At 40.2% G+C, this 15,638-nt stretch overlaps 1 protein-coding gene across 4 annotated transcripts in view; it reads left to right on the top strand.

The window, feature by feature from the left end:
- The window catches only part of LOC102210987 (A-kinase anchor protein 13), a 121,852-nt gene that overhangs the window by 56,274 nt on the left and 49,940 nt on the right, over positions 1-15,638 (top strand). For all 4 annotated transcript variants that reach the window (XM_013909452.1, XM_005727562.2, XM_013909450.1 and 1 more), the window contains exons 10-11: positions 5,807-5,861; positions 14,255-14,400. In XM_013909452.1, the coding sequence (XP_013764906.1) occupies positions 5,807-5,861; positions 14,255-14,400 (201 nt within the window). The remainder of the gene's footprint in view (positions 1-5,806; positions 5,862-14,254; positions 14,401-15,638) is intronic.

The raw sequence follows: 15,638 nt of genomic DNA, 5'->3' as shown, positions 1-15,638 counted from the left end.
ATAAAATATAGAACAGTTTTCAATAAGTGTTCAGTAAACGCTCTAAAAATCGTGGCGTTATCCGTAGTGACGCACATAGATGACCCTGACGCAGTCACCGCTACGCAAGAGCTTTTTCTGAGGCCTCTAGCTTCCAATTCTGCTCTATAGTTATCAGGACAATAGGCATCTATCGCAGAGTGAAGTGCTCAGATGAAGTGCACCATTAACATCATACAGGAATGAGTTGTTTGGCTCGTCCACATATCTCTTGTAACGTTGTGTGCTGCGTCTCATCCTCTACTCTGGCCCGACACTCGTAATATAAACAACGCAACTTGACTTGTGTAAAGCATTTTCTGCTGGGCATTGTGTACCTGGATTCGGGTTTTTTTGACCAACAGTGTAAATTCAGATCATATCTTTAAAAGTTTCCACTGTTATCTCCTTCCATCTTTGTAAGCATTTAGCGTGCCTCACATCAAAGCTTATTTTAGCGTTTGACATTCTGGTTTATTTTGAGCACCTAACGGCTCTTTTTTTTGCTTCTTGTTTGTTAGCTCTCTCGACACTCTTTCATGTGATTGTAGGTGGCCGGGATATTTGTTGTGTTGCAGTCAGCATCCATTATATTTTGTCATATTACACAGCCCTAGATGTCATTGGTTAGCGGTCACAAGTGGAGGAAACTCCATCAAGGGACATTAAGTGACTGGTTTGATTTGTAAGCAGGGTAAGTACCAGCGATTTTTCCAGATAGAACAAAATCAGGCTTTTCCTGTCAAATCTCAAATAGTAATGAGAAAATGATGTTCACTAACTTATCGATCTAGAGATAATTTCTAGATACAGACTCGGGAAAGAATTTCACAGGCTGTAAAAACAAATCTATGCAGCTATTTAGAGTAGATGGTTAAATATTTACTAAAAAAGCATGGTAAAGTCTGTCGTTAGCTGGTTACTCAGCTGTCAAACATTGCAAAAATAAGTGAAATTACGATGTATCTGGATTTGCTGTTTCTTTCCCTTTAAACTGTAATACCCTCACTTTGTCTGGTTCTTTATTTTAAATAGGTTTCAGTTTCAGACAGTTTTAGTCTTAATTATTATGTGATAAAGGCAAATACTGTAAAGTCATTTAGAACTGTTTGTAATTGTAAAATTGAACCAAAATAGGTGTCAACAGACTGTGATGAGCCTCGTTTTATTTAAGTCGCACTTAGCCAATGACTCAGCTGGACAGTTTCCTATTGGTTGATGACTATAAACTATAATCTAAACTAATAATCAGTTACTGATGGCTGGACTATTAATTATCGTGCATAAAATAAACTAGTAACTACGCAGCAGTGGGCGTTTGATATGGGGTGTTTACTGTCACAGTGTCTGCTGGTCGTGACATCCAGACTCAGGGCAGAGTAGAGGAAAATCAGTGAAGAGACTTGCTCTGGTATATGTAACACCTCTCTTTAGTCTGTTGTCACTTTCTAAACTTGTTCCAAATGTCAGCTCCTCTTTACCCCGGAGGTATGAAATAGCAAGGGTGTGTGCAAGTGAGTTAGAGAGAGAGAGAGGGAGAGGTAGAGATATGATGGTGTGGGAAAAAGGCTGCTCTGGGCTAACGGTTTCCTCTGGCCTCAGATGGAAACAGGCATTCGGCCAAATGACTTCATTCCAACCAGTGTTTCACATCCCAGCATCTTTGCTGGCCTGGAATCACAAAACACATCATCACTCCACTTACCATCTACAGTAACTGTGAATAACCCTTTATACTAACATAGTACTACAGTAAATATACCCATCAGCCATAAACGATAAAACCACTGACGGGTAAAGTGAATCTTATTGCGATGTTCTGCTGGGAAATCTTGAGTGCTGGCCTTCAGGTGTCAGGTTATACTTCTACCTAAACATTACTGCAGAACAAGCACACCCCAGTATGGCCCCAATGTGCCATAAATATCCAGATCTTGAGCGAGCATCTGCAGGACCCAAACATTCAGGCACCAGATGCCACATACTCCTAAACCATCTGGGTCCAGAGATGGGTAAGAGCTGCCTTGTGGCACAAGGGGAACCTCCGGAATAACAGGCTGGATGTATAATGTTTAATGTTTAGGCTAATAGGTGTATATTCTGTTGTACTACACTCCTGGTTTGGCAAACCCAGATATTTCTTTATTTGGGCTCTTTTAGAGCATTTGTGATGTGATTTTAAAGATACGAAAAGTAATTGTTCTATTTGTGGCACCTTCTTGACCCTTTTTATTGCAATCTTTTTATAGCGTTAATCACAAGATCATTCTATGAATGGAACAATTCATAAAAGTCCTTCCAAGGTGAACCACAGAGGAGATTCATCCACGGGTTTGCTGTTACCAGGCCTTGTTTGCTGAGACCATGTATACATGCTGGACTGGATACAGTCATTCATTCCACCATGGCATCCTTCAGTGCTGCAGAGCCTCACTGGCCGCCTGCCTGTTTAGAAACAAGGCAGCCGTCCAAGTCCTGCGTGCCCCGGCGTATAGACAAACCATCCCGCCTTTTTATTTTTAAACCAGATGTGTTTTTACTGGGTACAGTTTAGATTCCCCCGGCAATACAAATATGCTCTGTGTTGTTCAGAATCGAGGCTGCCAGCTTTCAGACGGGGGACCAGTTCCTGAATGGCTAGCTGTTTAGCAGACCTGCTAACTGCTGATTTGATAAATGTGTGATTTCTTCAACTGATTAAATGAGTGGCTGCTCTACTGGCTGAATCATTGTGCGTCTTGGTTTATATCGAGCATACTAACCACATCGCCTGCCACATTTATCCATGGTGCGTCTGTGAGGAAAAACACATTTTTAATGTGACTTTTTCCCTCCTTTTTTTATTTCTCATCATTTTTATGACCCTTAAATTGCTTCTTGGTAGTATATTGTTGCCTTTGAGTCAATCATAAAAATGACTTGTTCTTAAGCAAATCAATGACTTTTGTGCAAGCATTGTAGCTGCTCTGCAGTAGGCATGATGGAACTGAATTAGAACATATGAACTGAGAAGAGAAAGAAGTTGATGCTGTGACTGAAATCGAAAAGGCTTTTGTTTTGTCCAGACTGAGCTGTGTACACTCACCTTTCATACCTTAGCCTGCAACACACTGCCAAAAAGAAAGGAAATACAGCAGTAATATTTGAGTAATGTTCGTGTATTAAAAGGAGGAATTTGCACACACTGTATAACTACTTCTTAGGTAAAGTATCCACTTCATACTTCATCATACTTAAGGGTTCAGTTCATTTTATAATTAGTGCCAAAACACACTGTGGAGTAGAGTATTAAAACACACAGAGCTGCTTCTCTCGCCTCGTTGAATTCTTTGTTCTGAAGTTGTCCTGCTGTTCCTGTCCTTTTTTCCCTTTTTCATTTTTTGCAATCTCTGGCAGTCATTTTACCTCTGACCAGAACCTTTGTATGCATTTATGTGTCCACGTTTGTCTGTGTTTGTGTGCGTGTGCTGGCGCCCTCTGTGACCAGCTAGTCTTTCCTCGTCAGCGTGTTTGTTCTCTCTCAGCGGGCTCTGTTTGATATCTGAACACAGCTGTGAGACACGAAGAAGAAGTCTGTGTGTTCTACGCATGCATCTGTGAATGTGGGGGATTTTGTTGTGTGCATGTGAGACTTGATGAGGGGTGGGGAAAGGAAGCATAAGTAAGTGTTTGTCATGTGGGTGCATGCATGCATGATGTAGGTGCCTGTACATGGGGCCAGTTGGTATGCAATTAGTTGTCAGTGTCTTTGTTGGAATGCAAATGGGAAGATCAGACGTGCCACTCCCAGGCCTGGAAAACAGAGTGCAGTGTTTCTCTGCTTCTCAGTGGGCTCCTCAATAGATAGCACAGGGTTAGTTTTATAAAAGCTGAGATCAGCTCCCTCACCCTCAAAGCATTCTGGGGGTGGGTTGACCTTGTTAGTTGGCTAGGACTCACTTATCATTCTGTGTTATATGGGTTTTTTTGTTTTTGTTTTTTGTTTCAGTCTCTCTTCTCTTTTTTTCCCCTGAGCATTATATTAAGTCTTGTTTAGCTATGACTTCTTTTCCTCTTTTTGTTTTTAATATTCTCTTTTGTTACTTTGTTGCTTATGACTCTAACATTTGCGATGAAACGAAATGCCTGGCTTCTCCAGCGCATGTTGAAGTGCCTTTGGGTAGCATACTGAACCCCAGCGTGTGTGTACTTGACAGTTATGGGACGAGGAATTGGGAGGAGGCGTGATCGAGGTGAGTGCCTGGGGCCAGGCCTCAGCACATCCTTAAGTGTCTGAAGTAACTACTTGGACCACCACCAACAAGGAGGGGCCATCAGGGTTCAGTAACACTTGGATTGGGTGGCTGTCAAGGGCTCCGGCCCTCGCAGTCTGAACCTCAGTCGAAAAATCTTCTGCTTCCTTGGATGCTGGTCTGGAAGCTCTGGGATACTGTAATGGGCGTTTTTCAGCCTCTGCTTGTAATTGCAAGCAGATACTACTTCTACTTCTTACCTTTGGGAAAAAAAGTGAGACAAGCTGTTTTAGTCTGCTGCCTTTGTCTTTATTTCATGCGAAGTTAACTAGCTGCTAGCTAAACACAGACTTGATCTTATCGAACAAAATAAAAGTAAGTTGTTCCCCTTTTTTGTTTTTTCTACTCTGATCACTGGCCTGTCCATTTGAAGGTATTCAGTTTTTGCCATTACAGAACCACTTTTACTTGTATGATAAAAACTACAGCATCCATACAGTCACAGTGAATTAAGCTTGTGGGGGACAGCTGTCTTTGATTCCAACAATTCCTTCATCAGATGAACATTTGAGGTCTTTAGACTAGCGACCTGTTTATACTGTTCCTTCAGGTTTCTTTGCATGAATCTTAAAGTTTACATGGTCATGCTAAAGCGTGTTGATCCGAGCTTGCTGGGGCTGGGAGTTAAATGTTAAAGTGAGGAGGAAGTTAAAGAAAAGAGGAAACAAATTATTGAAGCAGGTCGTACAAGCATCTTATAGAAGATGATATGTGTAAATGACAGTAGCTCCAGTTTACTTCAGAAAGCACTTGACCCTTTAAAAAAAACTGCATTTTCAATCAGCGTGAGGTTTGTAATTATCTGAAGCATGTGGGTTTGCTAATCTGGCTTTGTTAATAAATTAGTAATCAGATTTTAGTTGTCTTGTGACTTTGCATGAACCACACATTGAAAGTCAAAGTTCATCATCTTTAGCTAGATATAATTGATGGAGTTCATTAAAACACAATGAGCTTCTCTCTGACTCTTAGTTTCACATTCAGCGCTGTCAGTCAAATCTGCACAGCTTCGTCCGAACTGTCGAATCTTTTGTGTTGCCTGCAAAGATGGGAGGGAGGGAGTCTGAGGCTTTTGTAGCTAAAACCAGCTCATATACACACACACAAATGCACACACACACATATACACAGCTGTTGTAGAGACCACAGAGGAAGCGGAGCCACAGCGCTGCGTGTTCACAGCCAGCCACAGAGCTCTGACAGGCACTGCGTGTGTGTGTGAGTTGGTGTCAGTGTGACTGTGAGCGCTGAAGGCTGAAAAAGTTGGATCTTTTCAGACAGTTCCTCGGGGGGGATGGAGATAGAGCCAGAGTGTAGTCACTAAATCCTGTGAATACTCTTAAGACCGCTGTTATAAAGGGTGTCTTATCGGTGCCTCCCATCCTGTGTTCGGAGGAACACTTCCTAACAGACATGCTGGTCTGCATCATTATTTCTTTGTGGGTGATGATCACATGTTGCTGAGAGTGATTCAGTGTCTTCCTGTTTCTCTGTAGATCCACCGAGACAGAGAGACGTCGTTCCATCAGCCTTGCAATACTCAGCACTCAGGTAAGAGTTACTGGCAGCTCCTGCTGCTCTAAATGTTCATGTCAAAATTGACAGAATGGGTATTTTTAATTTCTTAATGGTTATTTCTGTTATGACTTCTTCTTTGGTTCCTTTTGCAGCAATCTGCCTGACATGGGTACTTTGCTGTTAGCAAGAAATGTTTTGCTCTTGGGTCGTGTGTGGATTAGTGTTAGTACTGATTAAGTACTGTATCCTGTTTGAAGTGATACTATGTTTCTCTTTGGCCTGGTTAAAGTAGCACTGACATCAAGTAAGATTGTTACATTGTTTGAGACTTGAGAGCAGCAGTTTGTTTGTGAACTTGTGAAAGTAGCTTTTTCTTTCTCCTAGTTTGATCTACTCAGATGACCTAAAACACCAACTTTGACAAAGATAAGATTTTGCTGCCTGATATCGGTGTTGTTAGAGCCCGATCTCGCTCTATTGTTTCTAGTCTGACATTAACAAAAAGTTTCCACTTACAAGCCAAATGGTTGAGTGGTTAACCTGTCACCCAGGACACGTGCCCAGGCTGCCTTTGCGCTCTAATATTCTTGAAACCACACTTTTAAGTGTCTAAGTCTGCTGACACTTGGAGATGTTATGAGGCTACTTTAAAAGGTTTTTAAGTAACATCATGCAAATGAGACTTTAAGTAGAAACATGGGCTTTTGACTTGGTGTGTTTTGCCAGCATGTGCACACACAGATGATGAAAAGTTAGATACGGAACAGATGGGGACCAGTGACCCTGATTGCTGTGAAAAGGGCCAGAACATGCACACTCTAATAAGATTTTCATCTCTGTATCAACAAGGGCTCATACCGATTTAGACGACTGCTGTTAGGAAAGAAACACTGAAAACCCAAATGAGAAGGAAGTGTCGTTATATAGTTCGTGTTGTCTGTGGGACTGTTGACCAATATAGGCTAGACTCACTGTGTATTATATTTGAATGTTAAATATAATTGTGCTTACAAATAAGGTGATGCTGTGCTTTATATTTCAGTAAAGTCCACAACAATATTTGGTGATATCCCAGTTGATCGTGTATGAAATTTCTGGAATTGACCCCATAAATCATTTAATGTTAGCGTAGGAACACTAGCTTTAAAGGCTTAGACAATTTCCTTCTAGAAGGAAGTTCCGCCACCAACTTGGTAACACGTCAGGGCAGTTATTTTGGCAGTTAACAGATAATGAGAGCCAAAGCTTTACTTTCAGTCGTCAACTTTATTAAGTACATTTTTACAGAATTGCTTGTATGGAGTCCCACCTCAGATATGTTAGAAATGCTTACAAAGTTTAGTTTCTCCAGAAGGTTTAACAACCTTATTGTCCCTCCGTGTTGCACTTTTATTTCAAATGTACAAAGTTATATGACCCTACAGCATCAGCAGTAAGATCATTTAGTATTTTCACTTGTGGTTAAAAATGTCTTGACATTGCATAGTTTTTAAAATGTATTTATGCCCACTTTTTATCACGTCATTTATGCCTGGACCACAGTAGCAGTTTCCTCGAGCCACTCGGGAAGTGTAGCTGGGAAAAATATCAGCTCACTTGTCAGTGCAGCAAGTGGTTGATTGTTGCCATGGGGATATAGTTCACTCAGTATGGGCAATGACTGTAGGAGAAATATTAATGTGAAACATTTTGGATGTTGACACAGATATGTCTGAGTTTGGGCAACAGCCAAAGCAAGATAAGAAAAAGGGATTCTTTGACCTTCATAAGATGAGTCTGTCTGTAGGGAGACTGGTCTCAATAAAAAAAGACCAACAGATCGATGAGCTGGATCAGGCGGGGAACAAACTGCCTTTTATCTGCAGTAGAAAACAGATGAAACATCAGTGTGTGTGACAGGGGGAGAGAGGAAAAGAGGCTGAAATGGATGAGACATACTGAGGAAACAAAAAAAAAAAAGTCAAACATGGAAACAGAAGGAAGAAGAACCATGGGTGTCAAATGGAAATAAAAATGGAAGGGTGGGTGACGGTGGGATTTCCTCTGTTGCAGCTTGGATCAGTTGACATCACTTCCTTTTCTTCCTCATTAAGCTAGATGCTTTCTGCCCTCCCTTTCTTTCTCTCTGATAGTTATTTATTTAGTTAACTTGGCAACAGAGGGATGTAATCCATGTTTCAACCACTGCAAAAGTAGTTTTTTTTAAGTTGCTGCTTGAAACGATTTACTTAAATTTACTTACCAATTTCATTGAATGCTTTTGTAATATACATATAATGACCACTTTATTAATTACAGCCTACTCTCATGATGCCTGTGATATCCAGTCATAGGTAATATGTTGTTTGAATATCATTCAGGTCAACGTTGGTGTTGTAGTGGACTGTGTCAGACTGCTGTTTTTCATGAAAGGTGGTTTATATATGCAGCCCTCTGACTCAGTGCCTCATTGTCTCATTGCATTCAGTACTTTGGTTTAAACGTAGTGAAATCTTCAAAACTGGACGATGAGTTTAGCATGGTAGCGTGCTATTCTCACATGATCATATTGGTAGGTGTAATACATAGCACTATCATTGTGAGATGGGAGATGTTGGCATCAACACGGCCTTGTAGAGCCAACAGAACAACTCGCTGTAGATTATTATTCTTATTGTGTAGGAACATTAACGGTGACTGGATGCTCCTTTCAGATAGAGGTCAAAATCAAAGTAGCTCACAGTATTTGTTTGGCTATAGAAGAAAAGTTCTCCATGATCTTTTGGTTTTTGGTGTCAAAGGTCAATGTGATTTTACTGACTGCAAAAACCTTCCAGGTGAAAGTCTATACTCAAACCTTCTTCAAAGTCAATATGCACAGTCTTACGCAACTGGACTGCAAAAATAGGGGTCAATCCAAAGTTTGGATACACTTGTACTAGTTCATTATTTTCATTGCATTCCATATGATAAGTAATCATAGTAATCAAATAACATCACCTGACGTCTTCAGTGACCCAGCTGAGCTTTTGTTGAACCAGGAAATTTGGTAATTTGGTACTTTGGTCTTAGCTTTTTTTTTTTTTTTTTTTTACTAAATATGCTCGACAGCTCAGTTAGAGGAAGACTAAGCTATGAATACACATTTACAGTGAATTAAAATGATTAGAAGTGGCACTGTAAAATTTCTCATTTATAAATATCATATAAATCTCATTGTTGTTCTGTTGCAAATTTAATTTGTTCAGAAAATTTTTAAAGTAATTATTACCTTTATAAGGAGTTTGTTGCAAAGGCTTCATGTTCACTCTGTGCTTTTGTGCATGTTGTTTTATTTATTTATTTACTTACTTACTTTTTAATGTGTCTCAGATAACGAGAAACGCCCACGCTCTGTGGTGTGTTCCAACCTTTGACCTGTACTGTATATTTGTTTGGAAACTGAAACATTGGTTCTTAGTGAGAACCAGACCTTGTCAGATCTAATCTCTGTGTTGTCTGGAGACACCGTTGTCATCTTTACTTTCAAAGACCTGGGGGAAAAAACAAAAAGGCATGCTAAACTTGCTAAGGAGTAATCTTGGTGCTAGACATTGGGTTTGTGTGAAGTAATGCAAATTTTCTGTTGGTTGAAAAGACCCTTGTGATACTGTTTTGCTGTGGATGATCAGGCAGCATTTAGCCATATTCTGTACATCTCTGTAGAAAAGACAGGATAAAGGACACTTAAAGGCAAACAAGCTACATAAATAGCAGTCAGTGTTCAGTGTGTGAATGGGTGGATGACTGAATGTAGTGTAAAGCTCTTTGGGGTCCTTAGGATCTAAGTAAAGCGCTATACAAATACAGGCCATTTACCATAATTTTAATAATTACAAGTTTATGCAAAACCTCAGTGACTGCAGACATTTCATTTGACTTGATCACACATTAAAAGTAAAACAAAAAAGAACAGCTGAGGCTTCTTCTCGTGGCTGCAGAACATGTGCATTGTTGTGCTCTAGGGTGAATTATCCCATCATGCGTTTGGTACATGTTGTGGTGCATGTCTGCTGTGGTTTGCTAACATATGTTAAGTCATTGTTCTGCTTTAGAGCATTGTAGGTCGTGCAATACTTTTAGGTAAAGCCTTGTTCTGTTTATCGGAACTCATTTCCCATATTTACAGGAATCATGCTGGATGTTTCTGCATGTGCCGTTTGGAAGGTTTGAATTGCCGTTTTGTTTAATATACTCTGTAAACTGTGTGCAGACAGATTTTTATCTCTGTGAAAAATAGGAGGCTATGTGGTAACATCCTCTACTCAGAAGTATGAGGACTTTGTCCTTTGCCCTTGCTGAATTTAAAAAAACGCATGTTTAATTTTGTAAACGTGTTGAAATGCAGATGGTGAAGTGATACCTGATTATGAACTGAACCAGTCTACAGACAAAGGTCACTCAAAGAAAAAGAAACAGCAAGATGATGGTGTATTTCGCAGGTAGTCTGATGCACTTTGATCAACTTTTAAGAAAGGTTAACTGGAATCCTCAACACCTCCTATGTGTAATAAATCAGCCCAGTTAGACAGAGAACCTTGTACACATTTAACATGAAAAAACACAGGACAAGGAAGTATAGGTCGAAGAAAATATAAATAAGATTTTATATGAAAGTTCTGATAAAATCTACACTTAGCTGAGATAAGTGTTTTTCCTAACAGGGAAAACTTGCAGAGAAGAATGTTTCTAACCCAACAGATTATTTTTTTATTAATTTTTTTTGGTTACTATGCCGATTATTTCAGACTTGAAATTCGATTAGATTGTATCTGCTTTTATATTTTTTTAGCTGCACGTTACACTTATTTTTAACCCTCTGAATTTCCCGGAGGAACCCACCCGAGGGATTAATAAAGTTTCATCTAATCTAATCACTTCGGGGTGTTTTTACCTGCAGTTAAACTCAAATGATTTAAATTGCCGTAATCAAAAAGTAGTATACACTGCAGTATAAAGCTGCATTTCTTTAAATGTAAGGATTGTTTGAAAGGACTAAAGGGGCTCTTTATACCTTCTGCAAGAAACAAGGAAAGCTAGAACAGTTTGACCGTTCTTTTCTGCGTGCAGCTATACAAAAAAATGTCGCCGCCTACTGTAGACCAGTAGGTGGCAATTCAGAAGAGTCCTTGACCAATCAGAAGTATTCATCGCTTCAAGCCCCATCCCCAAAGTTTCCATGCTTTGACAAAGTACTGCCTACCAAGTAGGGACTTGGGGGGTAAAATAATTTCCCCAGAGTTTAATTTAGACTCAGGTGTCTGCAGTGGAAATGCAGTTGAAATTCCTTCAAGAGTTTCTACTCTCAGGGGAAAGCTCCTGTGGTTAAAAAGTGACGTGTATCTCTGCAGTCAAGGCCAAGTTTTCTGTTTGTGTCTGCTGGTTTATGGATTTAGATTCATTTTTTAAAAAGCTAATAAAATGCTGAATCTGTATCAGATGTGTTCCCTCTGTTGCTCGCTTTGCAGACTGTTTACCTTCAGGAAACAAAATCCTCCTTTACTACAAGTGGACTTTAAATAGAAACGAAAAATCTTGTCCCCTGCATTTGTATATGCAGATCAATTTCTAGAGATTGCATGAAAGGTGCAAAAAAGTGGATATGATATAATATATATAAAGTATATATCTGACCTTCTTCACACTTGGCCAGCAGCCTCAACCACCCGTCGACTCATGAGCAACTTTTACACCTGTTCTCTGAGCCTTTTCTATGTGTGCTGTGGTAGTGGTGTTGGGGACTGTTTGACACAGAGGGAGGAGGACAGCTGTCAAAACTCACAGTCCCCTGCTAGTTGTGACAGACAGCTGTGAGGGGGTGGAGTCTGAGGAAAACTCCCTGAGTCCACTTGTGTCACCAGCACTTGCAACTCCAACATTCTCACGCACGTTCATTTTTGGATTGTCTGCTAATAGCGGAAATATGACGTAAAAAGGGGCAAAATGTTTTTGCATCGAGCCACCAATGCACTGTGGTCAAGACTAAGCTCAGTTGCAGCAGTTGAGGTCAAAGGTCAGTGTGGATTTGGTATCTTAACTGAAAAGATCTATTGATGTCATGATATGGCAGCCTTCCCCTTTAATGTTTTCTGCATGTTGTCTACATGTTGTAGTATGAGCGAGCAGGATGTGGTTTGCCCAGTTGTCATGCAGGAACACGTTGGTAATAACTAAGCTTGTGACCTTGTTTCTTCTCAAAGCAGAAACCAGAAATAATCCTGCGCCTGTCATGTTGTGGTGTCTGCTGCAGGACTCATAAAGCAGTGTTGATGCAAATATGGAAACTTTAATTTCCCAAATATGATTTAAACTGCTGACTCCTTTGATTACAAAGTTTCGATTGAGACTTCATGAACTCTTTCAAGTGCTCTAATGAGGAATGATTATTTTCTATAGTAGTGATACTCAAATCTGTGCTGTATTACGCAGTTGAGTTCCATCTTTAGTTCAGCCTCTCAGCGCAGGAATGTGCTAATTAGCGAAAACAACTTGTCAGTGTCTGAAAAAACATATGGACTTTTGCTGCTCAATAAGTACTTGAAGCAGCTTATTTATCTGATATTTTCATGTTTTTGGATTGTTTGTGTCAGGCTCAGACTATTTTAGATAGAAGTGACAGAACCATTGTGTAAGAATTTACAATTAAGGAAGTCTCACAATCTTTATGTCAGGATAGCACCTACCTTTGTCCATTGTGACACACTATTCAGTGGTATCACTCGACCCAAAGTGGTGATGTCCCATTGGCGTTGTAATTGGGCTGATTGAAACATTATGAAACCATAATGTTTGTCGGTGCTGTGAACTGACTACCCTCCTTTCATTAAGAGCTGACTGTGTCGACCTGCTCTCTCACCGATGTTTGTTAAAGGAGCTCATGGTTATTCTACAGAAAAATTGTATACCCCCACTCCCTCAAGTCTAACAACACTATGATGTAAAGAGACTCCCCACCCCTGACGGGTGCTGAATTTTATAGGGTTATGTTTCTGCCAGCTTCAGGATTCCTCGAGCCATCCTTTGCTGGTGTTGGTTAATTAATCTACTTTTATTTTTAGTCTTTATTTTGGCTGTGAATAATTATGAAAAACAAGATAATCTGCTTCTGCTTTTGGGTTGTGCTGAATACAGGGCATGCTTTATTTTAAATATGCCCTTTTCTGTGGCATGTTTAGTTCAGTTTACATTTATTTATAGATTTGTATTTCTCCACTTGAATTATATCTCATGTATGAGGCATCTACTTGTACCCACTCAGCGACACAGAATTCAGGCTCTTGAAGCATGAGCACATACATACGTATACAAAATCTAGCTTCCTCTTGCTCACATGAGTGTAGGGGATGCAAGTCTTCCCGGGGGATTAAGAATGACTTCCGGTTTTTGAGCAGAAATAGATGTTTAAAAAAAAAAAAAAATCATAACAACACTGAGCAAATGATCTCATGCAGTTTTTCTTGGCTGCTGGCTAAAGTCAGCCCATTGGTAGATGTCTGTGCCTGAGTACAGGCTTCCTCTTTTAGTTTGGCCTGGAATATTATCTGTGCATGTCCTTACATGTCCAAAAAGCTGTAGCCCCAGAACCTTGTTGCATAACAGTTGTTGTATTCTGTGCTGACTTTAGATTTGGCTGTTTGTAATTCAGTGAGATAGAATAGTGGGTGTAAAGTAAAAATGGCTTGTGGTGAGCTGCTACGGGTAAAGAGCACAGAGACTTACTGAGAAAAACTAACGTGGCATCAGCCGAGGCCTGAGAGCGACTACTTTAAATAGTCATTATTTAAGTAGTCAGTGTGATACATGTGATTCTGACTTATTATAGTTCATATCATTGTGGCTGATATGAACTCGAGTAACTGTCTGCTTGATGTCTGTAATTTCTATCGATCAAGCAACAGAAGTAAAAAAATTACTTCTTGCTTTAAAGCTTAAAATAAGGTGCAGACTTTGTAAGCATCAGTGTCCATTTGGCCTTAGGGTGACTAATGCAGCTCTTTCATGAAAGCAGTTTTTCAGTACATCAATAACTGTTTACGTTGTCTTTCTCCGAGTCAGATTTTAACTTCAGTTCTGCCCTGGTACCTTTATGAAACCCACAAACACTGGTTGTTTGCAGTCGAGCACAGACCGCTTTGGTGAGGACAGTCAGCCATTGATCCACCAGGCTTTTCACACCTTCTCAGATTCCCACAAGTCTTTTCACTGATGTCTTACAGACCTGCTTGTGTTTTAGAACAAAGAATGAAGATTTATTGTTTTGGAAACAAGGTGTGTGTGTGTGGGGGGGTCAGTTTAACAGCCTCTGTTGAGAAACTTATCAGTGAATGTATTTTAAATCAGATTTCACAAGAATGCTTCGTTTCTCCTCTGTTCGATTTTAACCCGATGTTAAATGTCGTGTCTTTCAGGATCCTCAGAGTCTTCAACATTTTCCAGTTTGCCCAGTAGGACCAGCAGTGCCACCAGCTGCCCCTCTTCAGCTCACAGGGACTCTGGCAGTGACATAGAGAGCTTCCTGAACACAGAACCTGGATATGACAGCATCTTCAGAAAGGTCTGACCCCCATCAACTTCAAATCAATGTTAAAGTGCTCAAAAACAATTCTTTTAAACTGGTTTAATTATCTGTGCAAAGTGAGAAAAGCAAATGAGGACAAATCTGTGAAGAAATATATATTTAAAAATGTAAACAAAAACATTGCCACTATATATGCTGTAGAATGAACTTCTTACACATCCAAACTGCAAACACATCAATCATTAAATGTATAAATGAGGAAAAATGTGGCAGCCAATTCCCTGTTTACTAAATCCTTGGCTGGCTGTGGTCCAAACATCCGGTTCAGTCGCGCTGAACACCAAGAATATATTTTGCCTCTGCAACTATTCCTATAGGGATTATATACTATATATGAAGTATCTATTTTCTCAGTCTGTGTCTGTTTTTTTTATTTATTAGTACCCTGAGGCAGAGATGCCAAACATCTACTAAGCATCTTTTTAAGCCGGCAGCTCTCCTCCGCTGCTGGGAAAGTGCAAGCTGTGGTCCCTGCTGTCACTCTGCTGCTGTTGAAAGTCTGTTTGAAGCCAGGCACCCTTTGGTTAAAGTTGAAACACTTGTATCTCTCAGTTTCTGCTGTGTTGAGCACTTGAAACATGCTCATTGTAATGTGAACCGTATGTCATGTTTGGTGCAAACAAAGCCAGAGAAGAGAATATCAGCTGCCTGGGAGTATACAGTGTGGTGCTGAGGGTTGGGACACTGTAGATAGGCCGTGATGGGCAAAATGAATCCGCACAAAGACTACAGGAGCTAAATTCTGAAAGAGAGGATTAACGTCTTTGCTGCTCTCTGAAGGGAAACGCTTCTTTTGTGAAATGTAATACTGTAAATGTAGAATAAAGAGGACATAGACGGTTTCAACAGTCGTGACTTATCTGAGTTTAACATGTATGTTGTGCCATCAGATAACATTTAAAAGTTTAAAACTCAGCTGGGTCCTTCTCCTATAGTGCTGAAGCTGACGTTCACATGCACTCTCTGCCCTTGATGTATGCTCATGCGTTGTCCGACTCCCAGAGGAAGTTGTGTTTGCAGCATAAAGCAGATCTTTCATTCGCAGCTCTCCGACAGAAGCAGCTCTATGCTCGGCCCTCACACTGCAGCTGGCAGCACAATAGGCCCAGTTAAAGCTCACACCTACAAATTAACTCTAAATGGACTATCCCAAACCTGTGTGTGTGTGTGTGTGTGTGTGTGTGTGTGTGTGTGTGTGTGTGTGTGTGTGTGGG

This window comes from Pundamilia nyererei, unplaced genomic scaffold (genome assembly GCF_000239375.1).
Source record: "Pundamilia nyererei isolate P.nyererei 1_Seehausen unplaced genomic scaffold, PunNye1.0 scaffold00025, whole genome shotgun sequence".
NCBI classification, from domain to species: domain Eukaryota; kingdom Metazoa; phylum Chordata; class Actinopteri; order Cichliformes; family Cichlidae; genus Pundamilia; species Pundamilia nyererei.
The sequence above is the reverse complement of the archived record's forward strand: the minus strand, read 5'-3'. Positions and strand labels throughout refer to the sequence as shown.